The following is a 27928-nucleotide window of genomic DNA, read 5'->3' on the forward strand; positions in this document are numbered from 1 at the left end:
GTATGAGAAGAGGGCAAAGACCACTGTTCTAAATTAAGATTTTTGAATTCCTAAAGCTTAAGAACAAAGTCCATAAAATTACATAGTTTAAAAAAAAGGGGACACATATACACAAGAAACTGTTTTTCTTTTATTTGATGTATCTAAGCCTAGGATTTCTCAGAACACTGCCTGAGATTCCTAAACAGAACTCAGATGTGAGTGAGTCTCAAACATTAGGTTCTTGGCCAGTTTATTCAGCTACTTAGCTGGTGCCAGCATTTAAATACAGTGAATTATTTATATTAATGAGGAAGTAATTTCGGTCATTAATTGCAGTTCTTCCATGCTCCTCCCTAAAATTACTGAGCTCTGCCTCCTCTGAGGAGAAAAACTCACACCAAACCACAACAAGAGAAAAGTTTTAAGACACGACTGAAATTTGCCATCATATAAAAACAGATAAACATGGGACCACCTGATTTTATTTCAGAACTTTTGATTAGTGAAAATTGAGAAAGTCACTTCAACACACTTCATAAAACAAGCCAACATCTCCTGCAGATCCTGAATTTCAGTAATTTCTACTGACAGCATCCTCTTCATTCCATAGTATGCCAAACAAGTGCCAGGTTTCCAGTTCATCACCCACCATGATTACAATTTTCAAGCTTTGTTGTAAAACTTCAGAGACATCTCAAAGGTGAACAAACAAACAAAACAATCTTCCCAAAGCAGCAGTCCAGAACAAATCCCCATGCTGTGCCCTTCCATCTTAACGAAAACAACCCACAAGAAGCCCTAATCACAGAGATGCAGTCAAATCAAACTATTTTAACTTTGTTCTCCTTCCAGCACAGCTCACAGCAGTAGGCTTCTACCACTTGACTGGGCTTTGTCCTCGTGACTGTTGTGTCTTCACATAAGTGTCATACAGTTCTCTCAGATGCAGCAGCAGCTCCTCCAAGTTGTCTCCTGTCAGAGCAGACAAGGCAATGACCCTCTCTGCTATCTGCTCCCTCAGGAGTGGCAGATTGATCCTGGACTGAGCAAGGTCAACCTTATTCCCAATCACAACACAAGGCCTCTCAGACAAGCCTTTTTCATATGCTTCCAGTTCACATTTCAAGTCCTGCAGCTGAATCCACGGCTGAGGCACAGAGAGATCCAGCACGTACAGGAGGAAGCGGCAGCGCTCAATGTGCTTTAGGAAGGCTGTCCCCAGCCCACGGTTCTGATGAGCACCTTTGATTAGACCAGGAATGTCAGCAACTACAAGAGAAATTTCACAGTGAATCCAGCAGATCCAATAAAACCCCCCCAAAAAAATCCCCCCAGTTCTTCTACTGGCCATTGTCACTACTTTAGAATTGTGTCTCAGTGCTTCAATACTAAAGCACAACTCACGCTAAGTTTGCAGCTGTTATATTTTAAAACACCTAAATTTAGATTACTCCAGTGCAGACAAAATACAGATTGACAGTGTGGCACAGAGTACCTACAAGTGAAGGTGAAATGGGATTTTAGCAAAGTTTTGTCTGAAGTTCTTTAGAATTAGCAAGAAGTCTACAGAACTCCTGAACCTATTTCTACAGCATTTTAAAGCTTTTACAAAGGTGACACAAATTTCTATCAAGGTACACAAAACAAACTTCAAATTCTTACCTGCCACTTGTTCATAGTCTTGATAGTGGACAATGCCAACGTGGGGGTTTAGGGTTGTGAATGGGTAGGCAGCCACAGCTGGCTTTGCCCGGGAGATGGCTCTCAAAAGTGAGGATTTGCCAGCATTGGGAAAGCCCACCTGGAATACAAACACCTAAATTTCTCAGTCTTTAAAGAAATCTGCAAAGTCCTGCTAGACCAGCCACTTGTTCTGCAGTTGTTGGACCACATCAAGAACATTTTGCAGCAAAGCATGACTTTCATAGCTTTGCCAGCTGGTGAAAGAATATTTCCATACTCATATACAAAAGTAGCTTAAGCTCAAAGTTGACTCAGCATTTTTCCACTTCAGAGGGTGATGAACCTGGCTTTAATAAAAGCAAATTTTTAATATCTGTAAAAAGAGAAATATAGGGATGAAATAGATGATTTCAACTTCATAATTTAGGAAAAAAAAGCCCAATCAAAAACGAGAAAGCAAACCAATTTAAAAGCATTCTCTATACTATACTGTGAATCTGCAGAACGAGCAGACAAAGCTGCTGTACATCATCAGCAATCACTGATGAATCTTCTCTGTGTAGAGTATGGATTTTAGAAAAGTAGGACAACACTAAGAAGCAAGAGAGTGACAGCTCTGTGAATCACTCTGGACACCCTTCTATCAAGTTACAGCAGAAAGCATCGAGCTGCATCTCCAAGCAAGCAAGCCAGGGGCTAAGAAAATGTTATCACACATTATTTCTTTGGTCAGTCAAGTGTCATCCTACAACCAAAAGGAAGCTGAACCAACAGGAACTCACCAATCCTGCATGAGCTGTTGTCTTGAGCTCCAGATGCAGGACCCTCTCCTGACCTGGCTCTCCTGGAGTAAATAATGTCGGAGCGCGGTTTTCGTTGGAGAGAAAGAAGCGATTCCCTTTGCCCCCAGCTCCTCCATAAGCTGCAAGGTACTCTTCTCCATGCTGAGTGAGGTCAGCCACCACTCTGCCATCCTCCTTCACCAAAGTACCTACAGGGACCTCAAAGTGAAGAGATGCAAGCATTACACTGCAGCTCAAAGCCTGCAGCACATCCTCCAGCCAGTTTCAGATCTGCTGAAAACCACTCCTGCATGTTCTCAAGGTGAGGAGCCCAAAACGAGAATTATATTTAATCAAACTCACTTTCTGAACTCAAACAGCACCATCAGACATTTACTCTTCATCACACAAGAGATTTGCTCACAATAAGGTTCTCCAGCTTAAAAATCAGGCAGGTAGCAAGCTAGCACACAGCAGCATCCACTGACTTACTTTAACATACATGTGTGCTCCATTAGCTCCGTAACAGTTTTTGCTTCCTCCTCTCTCTCCATGAAAACCCTGATAGAAGGGGAACACTGAAGAAAGTGATTTCATTTGCTGGTCAGCTGTAAAGCAAAAAACACACATTTTGAACACACTGCTTCAGTAAAACAGGCACAGAAAAGTCACCTCTTGACTGTTCTTTCCCTTTTTGAACGTTGCATGAGTGTAAATCCTATTTACTGTCTCAACAATAGCATATCAGGGAAGACTAACATTAATCTGTGATGAAGTTTAACTGTCTGTATTTAGCTGCTTAGGTTTATTAATGTGGTCATTCCAAACCCAAATTAATTTGCTAGATTAGATTTTACAGCAGGGTGGTGGTAGAAGCAGCTTTATTCATCTTAAGAGAAAAATGTAATCAGATCTCAGCCTTAATATAACACAGTCAGGCACCAGGCACTAAAGTATCTGTAAAATACTTTGATTTTCAAAATTCTTTCTAAAGCTGTCAGTGTAATTTATGTCTGCCTTACCAGTGCTCAGGGCAAAACTTCAAAAGCAAAGACATCTCATACAGAAAAACCATTTCAACCTTTTTGCCATTTACCACTTCTTACCATCCACATAGGGCTGTTTTTGCTGGGGTGGGGGGTGTTAAGCAATAAGACAACATAGAACAGATTCAGTGAGGTTTACCTTTAAAAATGACATGACCCCCATCACCTCCATTTCCACCATCAGGACCTCCAAACACTTTTCTGGGCTCACTGTGGAAGGAATGGCCTCCTCCTCCTCCTTGCCCTCCAACCACACGCACTCTCCGCTGATCCACGAAATAACGAGTCTGCAACAAGGGTGGGGATTGTTCCCTTTAAATGCAATTTATCAGACTCATCTTCCAAGAAGTTTTAGTTAATAGGCAGACCTGCTGTTTTTAGCCATGTTGAATTCCATTCAACACTAAAAACAAAAGAAATCAGAACTCTGCTGCCATTTACAGATCAAATGGCACAAATAGTACCCGAGAGAAAAAAAATCTTATTAATGTTATGATACCAAAGAGAAGCAACTGAAAAAGAAACCCCTCTCAACTGAACTTTCAATAATCAAATTTATACTACTACTAAAAAGCTTCTCTTAGAAAGGATCTGGCACCACCACATGGCGAGACAGTAAACTATGTTTTTTAATGGGAAGTGATTTATGGATAATTAAAAAGTAAGATTTTCAGAGATGTGTAAATATATAAATAATATGAAGAATTAATTCTAGGATCCTGAAGTTTCTCTGACATAAAGTGATGCTTGTTTGGCAGCTGACTACACTGCAAGACTAAAAAACCAGTGAGAAATACAACAGTATTTTAGATTTAAAGCTAAAGTACCATTTTTACAGCTTCAGCTTTAAAAGACTTTTTGCTTTCTAGACTTATGGATGCGTCCAGCCCAAAGAGACCAAAGGGGAAGGGATCGCTACCACTGTGATCACTCTGAACACCGAGAATATCGCGGGGCAGACGCATTTCCTCACTATTCAATTATATTTTAAACAGTCTTTCCTCACTCAGAGGTCGGAGCTGTGTCTGAGGCACCCCGAACTCGCACAGAGCCCAGCACTCACCAGCTGCCGCTCGGAAATGGCTCTTTTCCTCCTCAGCCGCCTGTCCTTGGCGCACCGGGCGCAGGTCGTGGAGAAAGCCTGCGGGCTGAGCAGGAGCAGGAGCAGGCCCGGCTTCCAGGGGCTGCTGCCGCTCGGCCCGGCCCCGCAGCGCCTCAGCACGGCCCCGGCAGCGGCCGGGAGAGCCGAGCTGCCCAGTCCGATCCCACAGAGCACCGCCATGGAGGGAACGGGACGGCACGGGCCCGCCTCGGCCTCCCGGGCGCAGCCGCCGTGGAGAAACCGCGCCCCGGCAGCGTCCGCCCGCCCGCTCGTCCTCACAGCTCCTCCTGCCTGCCTGCTCGTCCTCACAGCTCCTCCTGCCTGCCTGCCTGCCCGCCCTCACAGCTCCTCCTGCCTGCCTGCCTGCCCGCCCTCACAGCTCCGCCTCAGCCCGGCATCCGCCTGCCCTCACAGCCCCGCTTTAGCCCCCACAGCTCCCATAACTCTGACAGCGCCTCACAACCCCCATAGCTCTGACAGCCCCTCACAGCCCCCATAGCCCTCACAGCCCCGCTTCAGCCCTCACAGCCCCATAGCTCTGACAGCCCCTCACAGCCCCCATAGCCCTCACAGCCCCATAGCCCTCACAGCCCCGCTTCAGCCCTCACAGCCCCCATAGCTCTCATAGCCCCATAGCCCTCACAGCCCCGCTTCAGCCCCCACAGCTCCCATAACTCTGACAGCCCCTCACAGCCCCCATAGCCCTCACAGCCCCATAGCTCTGACAGCCCCTCACAGCCCCCATAGCTCTCATAGCCCCATAGCCCTCATAGCCCCATAGCTCTGACAGCCCCTCACAGCCCCCATAGCTCTCATAGCCCCATAGCCCTCACAGCCCCGCTTCAGCCCCTCTTCATCCCCTCCTCAGCCCTCACAGCCCCATAGCTCTGACAGCCCCTCACAGCCCCCATAGCTCTCATAGCCCCATAGCCCTCACAGCCCCGCTTCAGCCCCTCTTCATCCCCTCCTCAGCCCTCACAGCCCCCATAGCTCTCATAGCCCCATAGCCCTCACAGCCCCGCTTCAGCCCCTCTTCATCCCCTCCTCAGCCCTCACAGCCCCATAGCTCTCCCAGCCCTCCCAACCCCGTGTCCCCGGAGCGGCGCCCTGAGAGCGGAGACAGCCCACGGGTGACAGAATCCAGAGTAACTTGAGTTAGAAGGAAGCTTAAAGATCATCTTGATGCCTTGGATTTTAGCTTTTATATTTTTCAGAATCTCTGCTGCTTAGTGTGTAACTCTGAAACTTCATATTAGGTGTTTGTAAATTCTCTTCGCAGTGTGGTTAGACGAAACAATTACTTTCTAGCATGAGAATCGAGGGCAGCTGGTACCCAAAATGCAGAAACAACGGCGAGGGAAAAGGGGGCAAGCCAGGGGGCTGAGACTTCATAGCGTGGGGCTGTGGTTGGATAATTGACCCTGATATGTAGATGAACGAAAACTTATAAAAGTGTAAAAACTGGTGACCAGGATCCATCTTGGGTTTGATTTGCGTGTAGCCCCAGCCGGGCTCTTGCACTGCCCAAGGTGTATCCTTTCAATAAATACCTCTTTTATTCCTTTTGCTCTGTCTAGTCTCTGTTCCAGGTCTGCCTTTCCAGGCAACAATCTCGTTTCACCCAGGTGGCTCCAAGCCCCATCCAGCCTGGCCTTGGACATTGCCAGAGATGGAGCAGCCACAGCTCTCTGGGCACCTGTGCCAGGGCCTGACCCTCAGAGCACCGAGCATCCTCCTGATACCCCACCTCACCCTGCCCTCTGCCACTTTGAAGCCATTTCCCCTTGTCTTGTCAGTCCAGACCTTTGGAAATAATCTCTTTCTGTCCTTCTTACAGGCACTGGAAGGCTGCAATTAAGGCACCCCAAAGTTCATGTGTAACCAGGCTGAACAATCCCGATTCTCTCAGCCTTTCCTCACAGCAGAGATGCTCCATCGCTCTGATGAGCTTGGTGGCCTCCCCTGGGCTCTTTCCAACAGGTCTGTGCCCTGAGGAGAATTCTGAGGGGCAAAATTCTGAGGAGGCATGGGCAGCAAGGAGTGAATTCTTCCCCTCAAATTCTGCTCCTCTGAATTCTGCCCCTCAGAATTCTGCTCCTCTGAATTCTGCCCCTCAGAATTCTCCCTCCTTGCTGCCCATGCTGGGGGATCAGCTCAGCACACAGGGCATTTCTGGGCTGGGGGTATTTCCATCTCTCACCCACCAGCACCCCCAAGGAAAGATTAATTTGTGCTATCCATTTCATCTGCCACAAGAAAAGCACCACCAAATCCACGTTCAGGTAATATTTAAACTAAACAATTTTCAAGCATTCTGTATTACAAAACAGAAGATGATACAATTCATGGAAGAAGTCAAAATGCTGGCATCACTTTGTTTCCACATTAATACATAAAAATGGACGACACATTAAATAAATGTTTTGTTATTAACAATTAGAAATATTAACACCAAAAATCATGTATAAATTAGGAAATAAATGTACAAACTATTTCCAAAGTGCTCTTTCAAATACATTATATACACAACATTCACGAAGTTCTTAATGTAAGACATTTCAGATTGATGTAATGTTGCTGTTTCTGTTTAAGTGTTGTTCATATTCTCTCAAAAGCATTTCAGCACTTTCAACAAACCACATAAAAGGCGTATTCCCAAACTGGCAAAGAGCAATATTGCATTCTTCTGGCTACCTGTAATAGTAATTATAATAAAGAAAACAATCTTACTTCCTTTCTGTTCCTTGCTATTTGAGAATACTTATTTGTATGAAAACACCAGCAGGAAAAATGAGAGAAATGAGGACTGACTAAAAATGTCTTCTATTTTACCAGTAGCTGAAATTATTAACATAGGAAGGACAGTGCTTGGACATAATAAACTCTCTAGTTGTCCAGTTAAAGATTTTCTTCCAAAGGAAAAAAAGTAATCAATTGAGAGATGTTGTGTTTTCCTTGTGGTCTTTGTTTTTCAAAATATAAAGTACTCAAAATCCCATAAATAACACCAGTCAGACAACGAAAAGGAGAAAATCCTACAGAGTGTATTTACTTTAGATAGTAAATTTGCTGTTAATCTCATATAAAAAAATGTTTGTGGACTACAGCAACCCCAGCTTTTTCTTCAGAGAAATTTGGACACAGTATTTTGTTCAACACTTATATAAGCACTTTAAAAGTGCCTTTTTTTCACCCCCCATGACTTTATAAGAACATATAAAACTGAATAGAAGCGACTTACATTGTTCATACTTATTTTTACATACCACTAATTTTTCTCTCTAAATTCTCCCTCTATAGGTATTCTCTCACTGGTTGACCCCATTAATAGCTCCCCTCTCTATATGCATAATAATGTCTCACAATTAAAGCTGAATTTAATTGCTTGTCTGCAATAAAGATGCTAATTTTTTTACCTCTGAACTATTTTTCTGTCAAGCTACAATAGGAAAATAAAAGTGATGATGAGCTGTAAGAACAACAGACCAATAAATGTGACAATATTTATGGTTATAATGCTTGGAATCTGAGCAAGGCCAGCACAAGAATCAGAATAAAGAAGGATGCCAGCCACCTGTTTGCAAAATTTGGCACAAAAATGTATATGCAAGTTATAAAATTTGGAGTAGGATATTCAAGATGGGATTTCTGCCAGATGTTTCTCTCAGCTAAGCACGATGTGAAGCAATATTGAGCAGTGTATTGACCTGACACAGGTCTCAGAGCTCCCTTCTGTTTTTCTTTCCATGACAGAAATACCTTTGTTTACATGGACATATAAAAGGTGCCTCTATTTATTAACACTTTTATGATCATAGGTTTGGATCCTCTTTCTGTACCTTTCACAACAGAAATGTGGACTTATGCAGATGACTGAATTACAGGATTTGGGTAGGTAGGTATTACAGAAGTTGCAGTTATTTTTTGTCATACAGCATAGAACTGTCTTTTTATAAGAAATGTATGCATCCCCTTGTTCTGTAGAAGTAAACTGAAGAGCCATGGATTTTGGAGGCTGGCAGGTAATCTTCAATGCATCCAGTTAAAAAAAGATCAATAACTTACCACAGGGAACTTCCCTGGACTGCGATGTGACTGATGGGCTTTGCATTGAGCCAGACTGCAGAACAACCTGGCTGTTTTCCAGAACGGGGCACAACTGTGATCTAATGATCCTAAAGCTATTCAGAAACATCAAGAATGGGTCAAGAGGGGGTAAATGGAAAACTTCTGCATTGTATCAACATACAGTACTATACACAGCACCAAATATCAAACCATTAAAGCATTGTCTTGTTACCAGTAGTGCACTGCTTCATATCCAGCATGAAATGAACACTGTTCACATACAGACGCTGCTTTGTGCTAAGGGGTAACCAACATATTACAATTAATCAAAACTGCCTGTACATCCAGTTCAAAAGATTGAGATACTATTGAAAGGAATCTGACACAGCACTGTGTTTTTTATTGCTGGTAATTTCCATATTGTCCCTGTAAAAAAAAAAAAAGAAACATTGAAGGATCATACATTGGAGGCTTATGCAAGCTAGGCAATTTCTTTTGGCTTGTCTACTGAAATATCACCCATATATCTGCACCAAACTATCAGATAGATTTATAGACAGAGCTAACAGGCAGATCTGCTGTTTCAGAGCAGAGATTTAGACAATTTACCTGCTCATAGCCATAAGGCCTCTGTTGCTGAGCGGATGGGCCTGTCTGGGAAGCTCTGTAACTTCCATATTGCTGCCCCTGTCCCTGTTGGTAGCTGGAATACTGTGAAGAGGCTCCTTGTGCAGGACCTGAGAAGACAAAAAAATCCATTGCAGGCAGTAAAATCCATCACAGGCTTGATTTCCTGGAGGACTTCTAAGAGTTAATACAATCTGAAACATGAGGCTAACAAATTAAGCAGCTGCAGCGGTGTAAAACTTCAGATTTTAAACTTAGCTCAAAAAACTTCATAATACTTCTAAGTGAAGCCTTTCTGAAATCTGCATTGCACAGCTCAGTTATGACCTCTATACCTTTATTTTAGTAACAACTGCATGTTTAAATTCCAGTCTAATCTGGCTGTGCCACCTTAGGCAAGAGAGGAGTGATTCTTTGGACTGTTGTTCTTTTTCATGTCAGTTCAGAAGGTTAAGATGTGTAGGAGGCCTGGGAACCCAGGCAGTGACCTCCTGATGATGTCTAAAACAAAGTCAACATGAAGAAAATGTGCATTTTCCAACTCCTAGCAAAAGAGAGAGGGATTTATGATGGAATGCAGTGCTATACTAATGTATGTTGCTGCCAAGAAACCCTTTACTAGATATTTGGCTAGTTTTGGTATATTGTTAATCCAAAGTTAATCAAGGAAATAATTTACAGCCTATTTTAGTCTGTGAATGGAGACATCAGGGTGAAACACTGCAAACACTTGACCAGCCACTGAGAGTTTTCTTACCATATCCTTGCTGTTGTCCTGGGTAACTCTGTTGATTTGGGTATTGCTGCTGGGAATATGTTTGTTGTTGTGCAGCTCCCTGTTGGTATCCTGCCTGCTGCTGGCTGTACTGGGAATTTCCTGGAGAGGGAAATATTGGAATTGTTTGGTCATAGATGAGGCAGGTATTTCACTGTACATGTGGATCATAAGGAAAACAAAGGCATAAGGAGCCTTGGTTTGGAACTCACACACAAATACTTTTCTTAGCAACAGATGATTGGATTTTGCCAAGCAAGATGTTTATTTCTCCAGTGATTTTTAATCCTTTTGAATAGGAGAGTTACTTATTTACACACATCACTAAGCAAACAACAAACTTGTTCTCCAAAGGACATTTTTTACCCCTGAAAGGCTTCAGAAGAAACAACCACAAATACAAGTCTGCTAAGGTAAATAGCTGTTTTCTCAAGAAGCCCTCTCATTGTATTTTCTTCTAGATAATGATGTTTATTCATATATCCCAGAAAGACCACTTATCTAGTTGTTACTGGTATTTTTTTTTTCAAATACCTATGATGAAAATTCCATTTGCTGTATCCTGAAACAACAAAATGAACAGAGGCTCTCTAGATGATATCGCTTCTCCTAAATACCACCTTGCATCATAGTTCAGTTGATATTTCTAGTTAATTTAGAGTTCAGAGATCTTAATAATGTTAAGATGCTAATAATCTGTTAGGAGTTTGCTGTATTTTCCCACCTCCTTCATAGTAGTGTTGTGTAGAGTCGTCAAACGACCGGTCGTAGCTCTGTTCAGTATAGGATGATTGCTGATAGGCATAATCACCATGCCCTGCAAGGAGTCACAAAGATCTGTCAGATACATCCTTAATGGGACCATAGACACAGGGTTGAATATATATTTAATATATATTATGAAGCTGCTTATGCACCAAGATGAGGCTAAGAGTAAATACAGATCCTTAGGGAGAACATGGCAAGGAAAGTCACACCAATGGATAAAACTCTTGTGTTTACTAATCCAAACTGGGATTTGGGCTCTTTTAGGAGCAGTTTATATAGCAGGGTGCACTGATGTGCATCTTTTGTACCAGGTTCCCATCCCCTGGCATTCTAATTTTCCAGCATTTAAACTGGAAATGAAGCATGATAGGTTTGCCATGTCCTTGGATGTGGCAGTTATGGTGCTCTGCACTTTATCAGTATCATGGTTACCCAGCTCAGAGGAATTACCATCTGGATAGTATTGCTGATTCATAGGTTCTGAAGAGCCTTGGCCATGACTGTACTGCTCACTGTAATATTCTTCCTGACCCATGTACTGCTGCGAGGAACCTGCAAGGCACAAGACAAGGCAAACTGAGCCTGTGGACTCCTAAGGGATGGGCTTCTTTCAGCTAACATGTTTTTTTAAAGAAAACAAAGATTATGTCTGGACAAGCAAAGAATTGAGAGCAGTTATAAAGATGTTTTGCTCACTAGAAACGTGAAATAAATTTGTATTCTTGGACAAAGATGGCTGAAACTGAGATCACACAAGAGTCAGTAACACATCCAGAATCACTCACTTCTGCAGCAACACTGAATGTAAGGGCCACATTTCAACTACTAATCTGAGTTATTAGAAAGCACAGGAATGGATTCCATGCTCAAGAGCACAGTCAGAATTAAATACATTTTCATTAATACATTAATTTGTTTCTTATCAAAATTCAGTTTATTTTAGAATCAGTCTAGCAACTTTATTACCTCTTAGAACTTTATCCAGAGAGGTCTTAGAGCATGATAGTTACCCTCTGGTGTTTTCTTTTCCTTGGCCTAATTTTTCATTCTAATTGCTGGAAAACTATATCTTCTTTCCAGAAATGTGCTCCTTTCTAATTGTACCATGTTAGGGCTGATCCAAAACCATGGGAAAGAATTGAATAGATTCCCAGTGGCTTGAATGAGCTTTGTATCAAATTGTTCATCCTGTCTTTAGAGGTTTATGATCCCTTTTAGACAGAATTATTTTTCTAGATAAAGGAAATAATCATATAGATAAATCTTCAAAATAGATTCAGATTCATCTCACTGTCATGATACTTGAATCATTCAGGATTTCCTGTGCTCCTGGGTGGGATTATCTGTTTGGAAATACAACTTGGAAATTTTGGTGACTTATGTACCCCCAAGGACAGACAGAGTATCACCAGTCTAATGAGAGTTCTATCAGGCATCTGACAGCAGTTTTACCTTGCTGTGAGGCTCTGTAAGGGCCCATGGGTCGCTGCCCCATCATGCTGTTGCCTTGGTTGCTCTGGCTCATCATGGCAATGGAGGATTGTCCCTGGTAGTGCTGGCTCCCTCCTTGTGCCGAGTTGTAATGTGACGTTGCTGCTTGCTGGTGCATCATGGACACTACAATGGACATGGAAAAGATTGTTTTCCAAAGCTGGGGCAGTTCTCTCCTAGTCTCTTTGGAAGCAAGTTAAAACCTTCAGCTAACATGTATCCTGATAATTCTGTGAATTTTCCACAGGGGGAGATGTTTTCCTGCTGGATTTATTTACTCTTCTGCACTGGAATCCAGAAAGGATCTTATTACATGGTCAGTTCTTGCCATTTGCTTCAGCAGATATTTAAAAATACACCCAGCCTTGATTATTATTAGCTTAAAAGAAGTTTAAAAGTATGTAAACCTTATTGCAGTAGGGTTAAAGAAAGAAACAAGAAATTATGTTTGCTCCTGTTGACCTCTGGATAATTTCCTTACTACATTTCTTTTCTTATACATTCTTTCTTCTGTTTCCATCTTCTCATACACCTGATGATTATAGAGTTTAAGTAAACTGATATTCTAGGATTTATTTGATTCCTAAATTTCATGCTGCTGTAAAGAATTCTAAAGCATCAGACATCCCATTCAATGGACACAAATAGCAAACTTTTTTTTTTTTTTAATTAAAAGATTAACTGAGCTGTCTGCAAGTCTCTTAATGCCCTGGAAACAATGTGAAGTACCAATAAAATAACAAAATGAGGTAGTAATGTACAAACAGTAAATGTGTGAACCTATATATAGGTTCTTTGTGTTTGGATAAAGGTGCTCTGGGATTTGCTGCACCTCTTTTCCCCAGCTCAGGTTGAAGCAAGTCTGAAACTCTTCTGGCTTACACTGGCACCTACACCTGGAAATTCCGAGATGTCGTAAATCTACCTTTTCCTCTGGTGCATTTGTGGCCGTCTACAGAAAATATTTACAGAACCAAGTCATGTGTGGAAACCCTCTGAGGTGACTGGAAAGCCAGGGTGGCCCAGGAGGAGGCACGGGGAGTTTACCTGGGTTAGACTGCATGTTGATGTTTGTTCGAGAGACGTAATTGCCTATTGACCCCTGGCCTTGCATGGGCACGTTCTGAGAGGCAGGCACTGTGTGGCTGTAGCCAGGGCCAGTCCCATGGCTGCTGACACTCATGCTCAGGGAGGTGGTGGGCATGGTGTTCTGGCCTGACTGCTGCATAGACACGTGGTTAGGACCTACAGAAATCAGAGAGAGCCACAAGAACATCTGAGTTATTATTGGCAATGCACAGTGAAGCATGAGGCCTTTCTGAAATACTTTATGATAAGGCAAAACAAAAATCCTCGTTATTGAAACTCCCTGTTATCTACAGACTAATTAAAACTGAACAAAAAGAACAAAACCAGCAGCAATGCCCTACAACCACTTCCTTGCAGGCAGCAGAATTAAAAAATGCCAGCAGTTTCAGGTTGTTCAGAAAATACATGGACTCTGGAAACATCCCAGCCTTTTGGAATTTGTCCTTTCCTTCCTCTTGTCCTGCAGCTGATTCCTGTTCCCCCCTTACACAGGTGGTGACAATGGGAAGGCACAGTAGTGGCTGAGAGACACTTTGCACATTTCTGCATCCACTGGGCTCCTCTATGACCAGCTCAGCTTTCACCTGGGCTTCTGAAGTACCAACACAGCCTCTACTCAGAGAACAAGCTTACCTCTCATTTCCTGAAGTTTGACTAAAAGTACCTCAGAGGAAGATAAATTTTCCAAGTCACCATAACAATGCCAGTTGTTTCTCCCTTTCCAGCATCAGCATGTGATCATCAGAGTGCTCCAGCCTGGGTTTGTATCATCCTGCTTATCTGGCACTGCACTTCTTTTTCAGGATTCTGTTACAGGTGGGTAGCTAATACTGGGGGGAAATGGGACTCTTGTTTGTTGTTTATTGCTGTAAATAGTTTTATGAATGAGTTTTGGAAAGTTGTTTCCACTGTATATTGTTACTATCCAAGTTGTGATGGTGCATACTGTTGTCTATATAAATTCAGCCATATTGTTGTCAATCTCAATTAATTTAGGTAGACTGCAGAATCCTTAGAACAGGCAGAATTTTGTTGTAATGTTTAAAAAATGATATTTTAATTCAAGGTTGTTAAGTGTATCTGCAGCCTCTGAAAAATGTCTAACTCATTTAGTACAAACCTCATTAATTACCCTTGATGGTTTTTTCATAGACACCAAAATGAGAACATTTGCTGTGAATTATGATATTTTCCTCTGATGAGGACATATAAGCAGCAGTTTCAACCAGACATAAAGAGAGCCAGCCCTCCTGAAATCAGTGAAGCTGGGCCAAAATGCTGCCACAGAAAATTATCTCTGTGTTTTGCTCCAGTTTGTTTAAATTGTAAAGCTGATCCTTGTGCCACACAAGGTCACACAGTGTGTGAATGGAGATAGCAGTTGCCTTGAGTGAGAGATGGAGTGAAGCAAGTGTTAGTAAACCTTGCCTTATTTGCATGGGAAAATGTAGAGATTCTTGGCCTCCTTTAAAATAAGAAAAGAAAAGAAAAAGGTTGGCCAATTTGTGATTACAAGGAAAAATATCTGGATGAGTCTAGTCCTCAGGACTTTCAGTGTAGTTCTTTAAATCAGCAGCAAATTACTACAAAGATCTGGAGGAGGGTGGAGAGCAAATCAGAAAACCAACAACAGTAGCACTGAAAATGTCTACTAATAACATAAAACAACATTTTGACTGACTTAATACATTACTCATGCTCATATTAAATTTTTCAAAACAAAGGCCCTGAAAAATTTAGTAAGTTAAATTTACAAGCTGCATCTGTTTAAAACAGGTCCCTTATCCATTAATTTAAAAGGTACTATAGGCTCGACCACAAAGGGGTTTTTTAAAAAACTCAGAAGTCATTTCAGGCTTGTGTCTGCTCTGGAGTCCCCTTGCCAATATCTGTGATTTTACAATCAGATATTTCTATTTATAGAAACTGGTTTTGCTCTCTGTTCACTCTGGGAGACACCCACAGAAACAAGAACTGACTGAATAACTATGATCTACAAAATAAACAGATTATTCATAATATAAAATGCACATATTAAAAATTGTTTTTCAATTAGTTTAGTTGCATGAACAAAACCAAGCAGACAGATTATATTATCTTATTAATATGAAATGTCTGTGCAAATTCTTTGACTGTGCAGTACAATCTCTGCAAGCTTCTGTAGAGGACAAAGACTGGTGCAACACTAAATGATTTGAAAGATGTATCCTGGAAGGTCTTTGCAATCTGAAGGTTTGGTTGTGTGGTTAGTCATGCAAGCAATTCCATTTTATCCTGGCCAACCCTGCCACTTCTATGAGAAAAAATACTGCAACATATAATTTTTCTTACTAAAAACTTGGATGCATCTTTACTCAGTGATTTTCATCATTCATTTTTTTTTTGTTTTTTAAAGTCTTTAATTTCCTCTGCAGAAACACAAAGCACTGTGCAGAAACCAACATCATTCCTGCCTGTCTGTAGCCATTTTGTGGTGATTTCAGCATGTGCCTGAAAGGTGAGTTAGGAGAGGTCTTTTCCAGCTCTCTAAGTATATTCTGCATTAATGATTTTGTTGCCAGGCAACAGCAAAGCAGCACAAAGGGGACCGAAGCTCACCATTGCTGATCTGACTCTGCATCAGGGAGGAAGGAGGCAGACCGCTCCCGATGGCATCGCTCAGGTTGCTCTGCGAGTGGAGGGATTGGTTGGATGCACTCTGACTCATCCCTCCAGGGCCCAAGTTTATATTTTGCGTTGGTGGCTGTGAAACAACAAGGAGGAAAAGCAAATTAATTTTTTTTTTTTTTTTTTTTTGGGGGGGGTTAGGTTTTTAATTAGAAAAATAGCAGCCCCCAAACATGCCTGGCTGTGAGTAAAAACTGCCTCGGCTAAATACGTGTTTGCTTTTTGGGTAAAGCTTTCTTGGTTTGACTCCTGCGTGTGAGTGACATTGAATGACAGAGCAGCTGTCAGGCAGCAGCACAGGGAAAGGCTTGAAATTGTGTTTGTCACAGAGTGTGGCTTCTGTGCTCGTTCCTCTGTGCTCACATGGATTTCCAAACACAGCCACTGTGGGGAACGCATTAGCAAAGACAACACAGGAGTGTGGTGACAGATTGACCTTTGCCAAGCTATGCTGCAGTTTGTGTTATGTGTGCTACTTCCCAAATCAATCCACTGAGCAAGAACAACAACATGTGTAAAGACAAATCAGTGCCCGAGTGTTGAATGAGATTTTTAAAGTAAAACAGCAGCATTTTTTTCCCCCAAGTGAAGAATACAGTAAGAACAGGTAAGAATATTGAATGTGGAACAAATGGAGCTGTTCAGTCTGTACCACTGCATCATAAACCTTGAGTTATGGGACAGAGATTAACACAAATGTCCCAAAAATATCATTTAAACACAGTAAAAGAAACTTCTGATTTGTTTGGTGGTCTGCTTGGCCACTTCAAAACTTCTAGCTGTAAAAATACTAAAAAATGGTTCATTTATAGTGATGAGTGACAGAATCAAAGAACATTTCCCTCTGGCATAGCTAAAGTATCTGAAGGAAATAACTACGGTATTAGTTGTACTAATAACTCATTATTAGTTACAGTAATTTTACTGGTACTTACAGCAGGAAGCAAGGACTGCATATTCTGGTTAGAGTCTGCTATTGTTGCCAAGTAAACCAGATTTCTGTGCAAGATTTGTTGGTATCTACAGAACAAAGAGTAAAGCTTATTTGGAAAGGGTTAACAATACACAGAATTACACTTCTTTCTCTTTTTTTTCCCCTCTATTTACAAATGGCTAGTTAAATTACCTTAACCCATTTTTAATCTGTTCTAATAAATAGCAGTAGCAATGACCCATGTCTGTGCTGTCATGTTTCCCATCAAAGATTAGTGTGCTCAACACCTCATTTACAAAAGGATAAACCTGGGGGAAGGGAGAGGTAAAAAAGCCCTTTGAACTCCTTTGAAAGCACTTTGAACTGTGGAGCTGGGACCTCAATCATTGAGGACTGACACCAAGTCAGCTGCTCCAACAATCAGACACTTTTCCTTTCTCTGATTCCCTGATAGGAATGAAATTCCAGAACTCCAAAGCCCCAAACCTGTTTTCTCTTCCAGCAAGCTGAGAAGAACATGATTTTTTCAAGAGTGCTCCAACTGGAGTGTTTACTCAAGTAAGCACCACCAGAACCGTTTATGCTTCTTCACAGTTCTCCATGAACTGGAAAAGCTCCTAAAAAGGAACAGGAGTATTTCCAAGAGCAAACTAACAGCTATGCCACTGAGCAAAGGGAAGAGTCAGGAAACATTTCTCACAAACTCCTGAATTTGTAATACTCACTGAGTGCATTCTGCAGTTTTCCCCTTGCTCTGATAATCCATAATACATTGTATTAGGTGGTGATTTTCATCTAGCATCTGCATAAAAGAAATAGGACCAAAACATGTTACTATCAGAATTGTATGAAAGTCCTGTATTTTTGTGGTCCTTCACCCTCCTTGGCACTGGATGGTGTTTTGGGCAGTTTTGTTGCCTTGGCTGTTGTAAATTACTCCTGACTTTATTGAGACACAAGGTTGATTCATTTATAAACAGTTATCTTTCAAGTGCTTACTTGAAATATCCTGACAGAAGAATTAATGGACTTACCTTGTTCCTTAAACGGCAGATAAATTCTGATGCTGAAGAAGGAAAACACTTTCACTGAGCTATCTCTGCCTCATCCCAAAATATCACCCAACCCTTTCCAAAATGTTGGGTGTTACTAATATGCTTATTTTAAGTAAGAAACAAACTTTCAAACTATTAAATCTCCTTATTTTCCTGCTCAGGACTAGAGCCTGCTGACAGCTGAACCTGAAGTAAAAAAAAATTGCATCACTGCAACTACTGAAACCATATTAAAGAAAATTAATTTCCAATATGTCCTTACTTCTATTTAATGAACTTATAACATGATTAAAAGCTTAAAATATCCTTTGATTTGTTTTGAAATTTCAGATCCATTAGTTTTGTCTCATTCCCCCAGAGTTCTTGTGAATGCAGCACACTTTCTCCAGGTGAATTAATAAAAAATAAATAAATACCAGTATGTAGAAATTTAGATTTGCCTATGGCTAATAGAGCTTGTAGATACCATTGCAATCAAGTGCTTGCAAGATTGGGCCCTTGAATCACTGTGGCATCAGGGCAGGAGAGATCCTGAGGAAAGAATTTCTGGTTCAGAACTGAATTTTACTGCCCTGGAAATGCTATTGATGAACTCTTTTAGAAGAGCACCATCACTACTCTATTGCTAAAAGCTCTAACTTCCTCCATGTGAAATCTATTTTAGGAACATTGGATATTGGGATAAGAACAGCTTTGAAAGACTATTAAAATTGAGTTAATAAATAAAAATAAGCTGCTTATGTAATGCAAATGCAAATTTTCATTGAAATCTGTATATGTTCTCAAAAGCTCACTTTAATGAGGATTTTTGGAGGTTGTTTTTCTTTCTCCTGCTCTCTCTGCTCCATTTCCATCCTTGACTATAAATCCCATCCAGTCCCTGTGCCTGCAAGTCTCTTCCTCAGCATTGCTGTTTGTCAAAGAGAAAATCACTTCCAACAGCCCAACACAGATGAACAGTCCCAAAGTAACCTGCCAGCAAATGCACCTGAGATGGGAATTGGTTTCACTCATTATTTTTAAAGAAAGAACATTTTGAAGTTTCCATGAAGTTTGTGCAAAAAGGGCTTGAAAATCAAACAAAAGGTACTTTACCTGCCCTGTGTGGGGATGGGTTTAATTACAAACTACCTGAATTATGAAATAATTCCAGCTGATTTGGAGGTTAGAGGAAAACTTAGTCCAAAATATTTCACTATTTAAAATTAATTGGTTCACAGCACCACGTGCTGCAAGAGCTCCACAAAATGGGATGTTTCCAAACAGTCTCCTGAGATGCAAGTCATCCCTGAGCCTCTCTCGTGGCAGTTTGTTCTGCCTTCATCTCTGCTCTTTTTTCCCCTTCAAGTCATAAATTGTCACCAGCTCACGGCTTGGCTGCACAACCCCTGGTGACAGGTTAATTGCTGTGCTGGCACTGGCACTTCTGCTCTGGCCACTCTCAGCAAAGGGAGCACACAGAGCTCACAGCTGGCAAACAGCAGACGGGAACAGCACCTGAGCAGAGGGACAGGGCCAAAAGGACAGCAGGACAACTGGCAAACAGCAGTGACACTGAAAACATGCACCATCTTTATGGACATTTCCAGCCTCGTTGCTCCTGACCTGGCTCCTGACTGTCACCTTCTGCAGGAGGAGAGGTGCCAGGGTCTGTTTCTGTGTGCAGTCCCCGCTGCCAATCCTGGCAAATAGGAAACAATAACTTCCCAACTCGGCACCTTCTATTCGGCCTCCACATGAGACCCATGTGGGCATCTGCTCTCCAGAGAAAATCTTACAAAACCTTTGTCATTAAACATCAATAAACGCATCACAATAATAATAATAATAATAGTTTATGAAAAATAACAGTGGCTGGTGCTCCCTCTATCTTCTAAGAGATTAAAATTCTGCATCCAGATACAAAAGAAAACCATTGCAAATTCAGTATTTTATTTCAATTCATTTTTTAGGTTGGATTTTTTGGGGGCCAGAAGCTGACGTACCATCATAAATTAATCGCATATCTGCAAATTTTATTGCCGTTTCCCAATGTATGCTTGGCAGCGTTTCGCCTTGGCGAGCAGCAGGGATAACGTGCCATCCCGATTTTATTCCCTGCGTCCTTCTCTCGCTCTCTTTGCAGCGATCTGAACACCTTTGCTTTGTTCCACCTCCTCCTCCTCCTCCTCCTTCCCCCACCTCTCTAGCTGTCCATCTCTGCAGCCCTCGCAAATTCACGAGTTTTCCTGATCGCCCTAGAAATCAGCCTCCAGCTGCAGGAGCATGGACAGAATAAATGTCTAAAATTGTCTGTATAAAAGCATGCTCTTTTACCTTCTGGATAGTTTGCTGGGTGACCTCCCCTTTGCCTCTTGGGCGAGCAGAAGCAAAGGCAACCGACATGGTGGGGGTTTTTTATGTGTCTATAATATATCGGTTCCAGGCTCTAATAATATTGTTATTATCTGGCTGCTATTGCCGTGCGAGGATTCTCCGCAGTGCACGGGGAGAGGGGCGCCCGCAGATGGTACGATCTGCGCCCCGCGAACACCCGCGGGCGCCGCGCCCCGCGCCGCCGGGCACCGCCCCCGCCGCGCCCCCCCGAGCCCCCGCGGCGGCGGAGCGGCGGCGGCGGCGGCGGTTCGGGGGAGGGAACGGGAGCGGCGGCGCCGCCGCCTCCCCGCCGCCCGCACATGGTGCGGTCCCGGCCGCCCGGCTCCCGCGGCCTCGGCCGCGCCGCCCGCTGCGCCAACTGCGTACGACAGCTGCGTACGCTAAGTGCGCCAGCGCGGGGAGCGGCGCGCGGCCGCCTACGCCAAGTGCGTAGCGCGAGGGGCGCGCGCGGCGAGGGGACAGCGTGGGGACAGGACAGGGAACGGGGGGACAGCGGGAACGGGGGGCAGCGGGAACGGGGGGCAGCGGGAACGGGGGAATAGCGGGAACGGGGGAATAGCGGGAACGGGGGGACAGCGGGAACGGGGGGACAGCGGGAACGGGGGGACAGGGAACGGCCAGGGCACCCAGCGACACGGGCACGGGCACAGGGATGCAGCACCTCCGCTGCCGGGAAGGGCTGACAGAATCGGGGGTGCCCAATCTGGCGTCGAGGTGACCTAATTGTGACTCTCCAGTACCTCAAGGGGACTCACAGCAAGGATGGGGCAGGGCTATTTACAAGAGAGTGTAGTGCCAGGACAAGGAGAACGCGTTCTAATGGAAAAGGGATAGGTTTAGGACAGACACCAGGAAAATCGCGAGGGCGGCGAAGCCCTGGCACAGGCTTCCCGGACAAGCTGTGGTTGCCCCGTGCCTAGAAATGTGCGAGGCCAGGCTGGACGGGGCTGGGAGCAGCCTGGGGCAGTGCCAGGTGTCCCTGCCCAGGCACGGGTGAATTCCGAGGTCACAACCAGCCCAAAGCCCCGCGGGCTCCGCGCCGCCCGAGCGCTGCGCAGAGTGCGTACGCCAAGTGCGCAGCGCGGAGCGCAGCGCCCCGCCCCCGGCCCGCCCGGATGACGGTGCGGGTTCTGCCGGAGCCATGAGCTACGACCGCGCCATCACCGTCTTCTCCCCGGACGGGCACCTCTTCCAGGTGGAGTACGCGCAGGAGGCGGTCAAGAAAGGCTCCACCGCGGTGAGTCGGCGGCCGCGGGGCTGGCGGGGCGGTGGGAGCGGAGGGGAATCGCGGCGGGGCCTGCGCCGTGCTGCGCGCCCGGCCTGGCGGGCCCGGAGGCCGCGGGATCGCTCCGGGAGATCCCTTCGGGAGATCCCTTCAGGAGATCCCTCCGGGAGATCGCTCCGGGAGATCCCTTCGGGAGATCCCTCCGGGAGATCGCTCCGGGAGATCGCTCCGGGAGATCCCTTCAGGAGATCCCTTCGGGAGATCGCTCCGGGAGATCCCTTCAGGAGATCCCTTTCAGGAGATCCCTCCGGGAGATCGCTCCGGGAGATCCCTCCGGGAGATCGCTCCGGGAGATCCCTCCGGGAGATCCCTTCGGGAGATCGCTCCGGGAGATCGCTCCGGGAGATCCCTTCGGGAGATCGCTCCGGGAGATCGCTCCGGGAGATCCCTCCGGGAGATCCCTTCGGGAGATCGCTCCGGGAGATCGCTCCGGGAGATCCCTCCGGGAGATCCCTCCGGGAGATCCCTTCGGGAGATCGCTCCGGGAGATCCCTTCGGGAGATCCCTCCGGGAGATCGCTCCGGGAGATCCCTTCGGGAGATCCCTTCAGGAGATCGCTCCGGGAGATCGCTCGGGCTGCGCTGCCGCCCCGGGGCTGCGCTGAGCCGCTGCCTGCGCTGTGCCGGGCCCGCAGCGATCTCTTCTCCCTTTGTCCGGTCGTGCTGCAGATCGCGGTGTTTGTGCTGGTGCACGAGGCAGATCCCCCCTGCTTTGGGAAACACGGCGGTAAAAGCGTTCAGAAATACATTGCTGGCTCCCAGCTTCCAGTTGTCCCAAGCTTCTGCTCAGTAAAAGTTTTATTTCATATAGAGGAGGGGAAAGCATTAATTTGCAAATAACATTGTGTTAGTGATTGTAATAAGTTCTAGCAATATTAAATTTTAATTTTAAAGAGTCATAACTGTATAATAGTTGCAGTATGTTTTAATTGCCATTACCAAAAAGAATATGTGCCATCTTTGGGATGGGAATGAATGTAACAAGATGTAGTGCTAAATAGACTCTTCGTTTTTTTCAGAAATTAAAAATACTGTAAAAGTGCAGACAGCATGCAATATAACCACCTGTCCTGTCTCTTGTTGCGTTTAATCTTTTTGGAAACATTTGGAACATGCTGGCAGCAGGGCCACCCTGTAAGAAAAAAATATTTCCATTCCCCTGTGAGAAACAGTGGGAATGAAGGGGAAGGGTGAAGGTTTTTTCCTCCGTGATGTTGGAAAAGTTGTGTTCAGGGTATGAATTAGGTCATTGAGGCAACTACTGACAGAGCATTTTGGCAGCTGTGGGTGTTAGTTGGCCTGATCTCCAGGGCCACTGGCCTGTGGGGACACTGATGGTGCTGTTGGAGAAAAGAGTTTGTGAGAGGAGCTCACAGGGGTTTAGGTTGGTATAAACTGATGATGAAACTGCACCCTGAAATGTATTGCAGTTTTTGTTACATCAGTCCTGCCTCCGTGTTGAGTGGGAAATAAAATCCTGACTTCAGGCTGAGGTAATGGTTACAGTATGGGCATTTGTGCTTGGTTACTGCTATTTGAGTAAAGTCTGCAGCTGTGAGGATTTTTGGGATCCAGGTTAACTTTTTTACTTCTTCTTTTCATGCATGGAAGGTTGGAGTAAGAGGGAAGGATATTGTTGTCCTTGGTGTGGAGAAGAAGTCAGTGGCAAAACTCCAGGATGAGAGAACTGTACGGAAGATCTGTGCTCTGGATGACAATGTCTGCATGGCTTTTGCAGGTACACGGTCCCTTCAGGGGTTTGGCACTTACTGGGGCACCTTTGGTGTTTATGGAACCTGAGAATACAAAATACAGGGTGTAACTGCCTGAGAACTGTGGGAAGCACAGTATTTCCACAGTAGCTTATTCTTTTTTTTTTTAAATATGGAGAAATACAGTGTCAGTGTCAATAATATTTTTAAGGGGAGGTCTGATTTAACTGACTAAAACAACAGGGTTTAGGTTCAGTTTGGAGGAATGAGAAGCTCAGCTCTTTCTCCTCCCTTGCTCCCTTAGCCAGGGTCTGGGATATGTGCAGGGGTGTTAAAAAATTTTAAAAATTCTCTAGTAAAAACAAGGCTGTAAATGAAAAATGGCAGCATTAGCTAAAAAAAAAAAAATCTTTAATTTTTAAAGAGTGACACATTTTTATCAGCTGACATGATGCTGCTGCAACCTCATTAACTGAATGAGATTTGCTGGGCAGATGAAACTGGACTGCATGAGGAATAATGTGTGTGAGAATAAGCATTGCAGATTTGCTGGGGTATGGAATGCTGTCAGTAATAAAACCTGGTTCAGAATTATATGTGTCACCTAGCTCACAAACTTGGAAGCTGTAAACTAAACCCTTTAGTTATTTTTGTGCATTAACCACTTTCTGCTGCCTTACAAATGCTCTTGCTCAGCATTCCTGGAGTTTGAGCTCTGCTTTGATTTTCCCTCTGTTGGCACTGGGCCACATGGGTGTTGTGAGGTTGTCCATGACTCTGAGGCCAGTGTGTTGTTGCAGGGCTGACAGCTGATGCCAGGATAGTGATAAACAGAGCTCGTGTGGAGTGCCAGAGCCACAGGCTCACCGTGGAGGATCCTGTCACTGTGGAGTACATCACACGCTACATTGCCAGCCTGAAGCAGGTACCTGGGGCTGCACAGCTGCTCAGTGTGGCTCCTGACCTCACACAGGTGTTACATGTCCTGTTGTGTCTGCCTCTTATGCATCATGTACAACTTGGGTGTGTAATGAGTGTGTACCATGTGGGACTAGAGTGTCACAGGTGTAGCATGAGACACACGTGTATAGCATGGAGTATCTGACACCTCTTCCAGCTCTGTAAATGTCTGTCCTCTGGCCTCACTCCACTTACCTGGTAAAAAACATTGTGGGTGTTTATTTTGAATGGAGCTGTCACAGAGGAAAAGAACCATTGAGTGCTGTTTGATTTTTTTTCCCCAAAGATAAAGCAACTATTGGTTGTAAGGAGTGCACAATTCCATGTGTTATGTCATCAGGACCACTCTGCTCATCTCACTCCCAGAACAGTGGGCCTGGGTTTCTGGCTTTTTTCATGGCTCCTGGTAGTTTTTCTACCTGCAAAGCCATTGCAGGGATGGGTAAGAGGGGAGCAAATTGGTGCAGTATTGAATATGGTTTGTGTTTGATAGTCATGAATTTAGAATGAATTGCAGCATCAAAATATGCCCAGCTGCATTCTGTGAGAAAATTACTCATTTGCTACTGTATTAAACTGATTTTCAGCGACTAGTGAGAATTAGAGAAAATCTAATTCACTTATGCACAGATGTGTTGGAACAGTGGTGATGGTAATAATGTGATTCTTGTAATAATCATTGGTCTGTCAGAGCAAGGCACCACTTCCCAAAGTTTCACTTTGTTCCTTTATCCAATCTCACATTTGTCTCTCTCTCTGGCACATTCACCATTTCTGTTGTACTGTTGCAAACACACCTGGCCCAGCTCCTGCTGCCATGGTACTGGCTCCTGGTGTGTGACATGGCAGTGACTTTGCCAGCAGTGTCCCAGGGGGGCTGTGACATGGCTCCAGTGTCACCTGCTCACAGCCATGGAGCTGCCATGATTTCCTGTGGAATCAGTGCATTGGTGAAAACTGTTCAGGTGTCCTCATGGTATTTTTGGCACACTGGTGCCACGCTGGGGTTTGCAGCTCTGGCTGCCCAGCAGCACTCAGCAGTGGGGAGGTGCCTCTGGAACTGTAAGCAGGTGTAGGAACAGGGGTGGGACAGGAACCACCTCTCACTTGCCTGCCTTGGGGGCTCTGTGACATACAGAGTCCTGACTGATGGAGAGAGCCAGCTAAAAGCATTTCTGGTGGCTCTTCTGGTTGTAACTGCTCCAGTCTGCTCTGCAGCCTGGGCATGTTTTCAGAGCTGCCTGTGAGTGTGTCCTTTGTGCTCAGAGGTACACGCAGAGCAACGGCCGCAGACCCTTCGGGATCTCCGCCCTCATCGTGGGCTTTGACTTCGATGGGACCCCACGGCTGTACCAGACTGACCCCTCTGGCACCTACCATGCTTGGAAGGTGAGTGGATCCAGAAGTGGAATATTTGGGAGCTAATGTCTCCTTTAAAGTGGGATTGAGGTAGAGGAGATCTCGCTGGCCAGATGGTTCTGTCTTGCAGCTGCAAAAGTCCTTAATGATCAAATGTACCGAGAGTGGCCATCTGCAGTTCAGCTTTCCTTGGGAAGTCTTGTCCTGCTTTCATAAAAAACCCCAAAACCAACCCACCTGTGCCAGACAACTGTCTTTGTGTGTGACAAATGATGCAGTTGTACAACTCTTGTGTTTCTTACTCTGCAAATTAAATCTTCTCTAAACTCCCATTCATTTTCTTTTTCCTTTGAATGTTTCCAGGCTAATGCCATTGGCAGAGGAGCCAAATCTGTGCGTGAGTTCCTGGAGAAAAACTACACTGATGAGGCCATTGAAACAGATGATCTGACTATTAAACTTGTCATCAAGGCTCTTCTGGAGGTGAGGCTGTTTCACATCTCTTCTGTGGCTTTTCACTGTGTCCAGATTCACTTCTTATATATGGGTATGGGAAAATATTTGTGGATGTCCCAAGTACTGCAGAGGATCTGTGAGAGCTGTTTACTGTGGGCTGTGGGTGTTGGATTGAATTCAAGGTTCAGAATATTTGGGGTAACAATTTCCATAGTTTACACAGAACTTAGCAGCAGCTCTGGGGAAGGAAAACAGACTTTATTTCTGGGCATTTACACAAATGCACCAAAGATCTGCTAGAGCACATGCTAAATATTTTATTTTTAAATTGAAGTTTAAGATACAGAAAATAGCACAAATCAGGTGGTGGGGCTGAGGTGTTCTCCATCTGTGTGAATACCCTTTTGAGAGTTAGTGCTGCTGGGAAGAGCTTCAGAGCTGAGGAGTGAAATGCACCCCATCCATAGCTATTCTCCTTCCAAGGAGACCTGGGAGGGGTTTGTTGGAGTGAATTCCTGGCCAGGCTCCTAAAGCTTCCCTCTGCCTCTCCCAGGTGGTGCAGTCTGGTGGGAAGAACATCGAGCTGGCAGTCATGAGACGGGAGCAGCCGCTGAAGGTGAGGCTGTTGTTTGCTTCTCTCCCCCTGAGCCTGTCACTGATACTGTCCTTGTTGATCTGCCTTGACTTCCAGCCCTTAATCTCACATTTTGCACTGACAGATACTTCAGTTTATTCTTAGTGGCCAAGGAATGTTGTTGTGTCTGCAGCAGGTACCTGCTTCCAGATAAACAGCAGTTAACACTTGCCATGGCAGAACTAGAATCTCCTCCATGAATGTCTCAAGTTTAGTGGTATCCTGAGGGTCACCCATGTTTCTGTTTTAGATCCTAAACCCTGAAGAAATTGAGAAGTATGTGGCTGAAATTGAAAAGGAAAAGGAAGAAAATGAAAAGAAAAAACAGAAGAAAACATCATGATGAATGAAATGCACTTGCTTAGCTGCTTCTTTTTAATTCAAGTGATGGGTTATTCTGTATAGTCATGTAGGCATTCCAGTTACTCATACTGTGCTCTCTTGAGACCTACAATAAACCTACTGATTTTTTTTTAAAGCTGTTATTTAAAAAAAACCCTGTCTGTTCCTTGGATTTTAATTACTGAGGATGATCTGGTTGGCTACAGAACAGCAGCAGTGACCCATTAAAGGACAGAGACTTTGCTTGCAATTTTTCCCTGGACACTTCACTTTGTTTAAATGGTTCTTTTCTGCACTGAGTTCTCAGGTTTTTTTTTACTTCAAGCAGCTCTCTTGGGGGTTGTATTATGGTCTCCCCATAACTAGTATGGAGTTGGGGTTTTTATTTCCTAACAGGCATCTTTCAGGGTGAAAAGGCTGGGTTTGCCTTGCAGCAGCCTGTGACAGCAGATGTGTTTTACTGCTGAAGGACAGGACAGAGATGGGGGCTGTGGTTTGGGGGTCAGCATGAGAATGTGCTGCTGCAGGCAGCATGCTCAGGGCAGAGGTGCATGACCTGGTGCTTCCAAGTCTGATTCAGAGTAAAGTATTGATGCTGTGATTCCCTGGATTTATGCACTAGGAGCTAAACAACAACTACAGCAAGTGTACATACATACAACTGCATTGAAGCTCTTCTGCAGTTTCTCCTCTGGTATTTGCCCTCACATACTTCCTGTCTACCTTCTACCCTAGG

At 44.2% G+C, this 27928-nt stretch overlaps 3 protein-coding genes across 3 annotated transcripts; 1 reads left to right on the plus strand and 2 right to left on the minus strand.

Annotated features, from left to right (window-relative positions):
- Window positions 1–386: 386 nt before the first annotated feature.
- Window positions 387–4870, minus strand: MTG2 (mitochondrial ribosome associated GTPase 2). Its single transcript, XM_079321661.1, has 6 exons — window positions 4557–4870; window positions 3633–3780; window positions 2940–3055; window positions 2448–2666; window positions 1645–1783; window positions 387–1251 (listed from the first exon to the last, which is right to left on the minus strand). Exons 1-6 carry the CDS (start codon window positions 4773–4775, stop codon window positions 857–859), a joined length of 1236 nt encoding a protein of 411 aa, XP_079177787.1. The 5' UTR covers window positions 4776–4870; the 3' UTR covers window positions 387–856.
- Window positions 4871–6866: 1996 nt separating this feature from the next.
- On the minus strand, window positions 6867–20580 carry SS18L1 (SS18L1 subunit of BAF chromatin remodeling complex). The gene is made up of 11 exons (XM_079321533.1): window positions 20386–20580; window positions 17740–17816; window positions 17016–17100; window positions 16012–16156; window positions 13372–13569; window positions 12286–12450; window positions 11284–11385; window positions 10790–10882; window positions 10048–10167; window positions 9273–9400; window positions 6867–9089 (listed from the first exon to the last, which is right to left on the minus strand). Exons 1-11 carry the CDS (start codon window positions 20452–20454, stop codon window positions 9063–9065), a joined length of 1209 nt encoding a protein of 402 aa, XP_079177659.1. The 5' UTR covers window positions 20455–20580; the 3' UTR covers window positions 6867–9062.
- Window positions 20581–21524: 944 nt separating this feature from the next.
- Window positions 21525–27328, plus strand: PSMA7 (proteasome 20S subunit alpha 7). The gene is made up of 7 exons (XM_079321819.1): window positions 21525–21682; window positions 23341–23467; window positions 24242–24366; window positions 25668–25790; window positions 26124–26243; window positions 26770–26832; window positions 27101–27328. Exons 1-7 carry the CDS (start codon window positions 21587–21589, stop codon window positions 27191–27193), a joined length of 747 nt encoding a protein of 248 aa, XP_079177945.1. The 5' UTR covers window positions 21525–21586; the 3' UTR covers window positions 27194–27328.
- Window positions 27329–27928: the final 600 nt, after the last annotated feature.

The sequence above is a fragment of the Erithacus rubecula genome, assembly GCF_903797595.1.
Source record: "Erithacus rubecula genome assembly, chromosome: 18".
Taxonomy (NCBI): Eukaryota; Metazoa; Chordata; class Aves; order Passeriformes; family Muscicapidae; genus Erithacus; species Erithacus rubecula.

Bases quoted from the DNA above. Each gene is read 5' to 3' on its own strand.
- MTG2 (XM_079321661.1), bottom strand. From the start codon at position 4,775: ATGGCGGTGCTCTGTGGGATCGGACTGGGCAGCTCGGCTCTCCCGGCC. The intron at 2,667-2,939 runs GTAAGTCAGTGG...CTTCACTTTGAG, and splicing joins GAGCACACATGTATGTTAAA to GTCCCTGTAGGTACTTTGGT. The intron at 1,252-1,644 runs GTAAGAATTTGA...TTTCTCTTGTAG, and splicing joins AGACTATGAACAAGTGGCAG to TTGCTGACATTCCTGGTCTA.
- SS18L1 (XM_079321533.1), bottom strand. From the start codon at position 20,454: ATGTCGGTTGCCTTTGCTTCTGCTCGCCCAAGAGGCAAAGGGGAGGTC. The intron at 10,883-11,283 runs GTAATTCCTCTG...GACTCCTTGCAG, and splicing joins TCAGCAATACTATCCAGATG to GGCATGGTGATTATGCCTAT. The intron at 10,168-10,789 runs GTGGGAAAATAC...TTCCCTCTCCAG, and splicing joins ACAACACTACTATGAAGGAG to GAAATTCCCAGTACAGCCAG.
- PSMA7 (XM_079321819.1), top strand. From the start codon at position 21,587: ATGAGCTACGACCGCGCCATCACCGTCTTCTCCCCGGACGGGCACCTC. The intron at 23,468-24,241 runs GTACACGGTCCC...GTGTTGTTGCAG, and splicing joins TGTCTGCATGGCTTTTGCAG to GGCTGACAGCTGATGCCAGG. The intron at 26,833-27,100 runs GTGAGGCTGTTG...TTTCTGTTTTAG, and splicing joins GACGGGAGCAGCCGCTGAAG to ATCCTAAACCCTGAAGAAAT.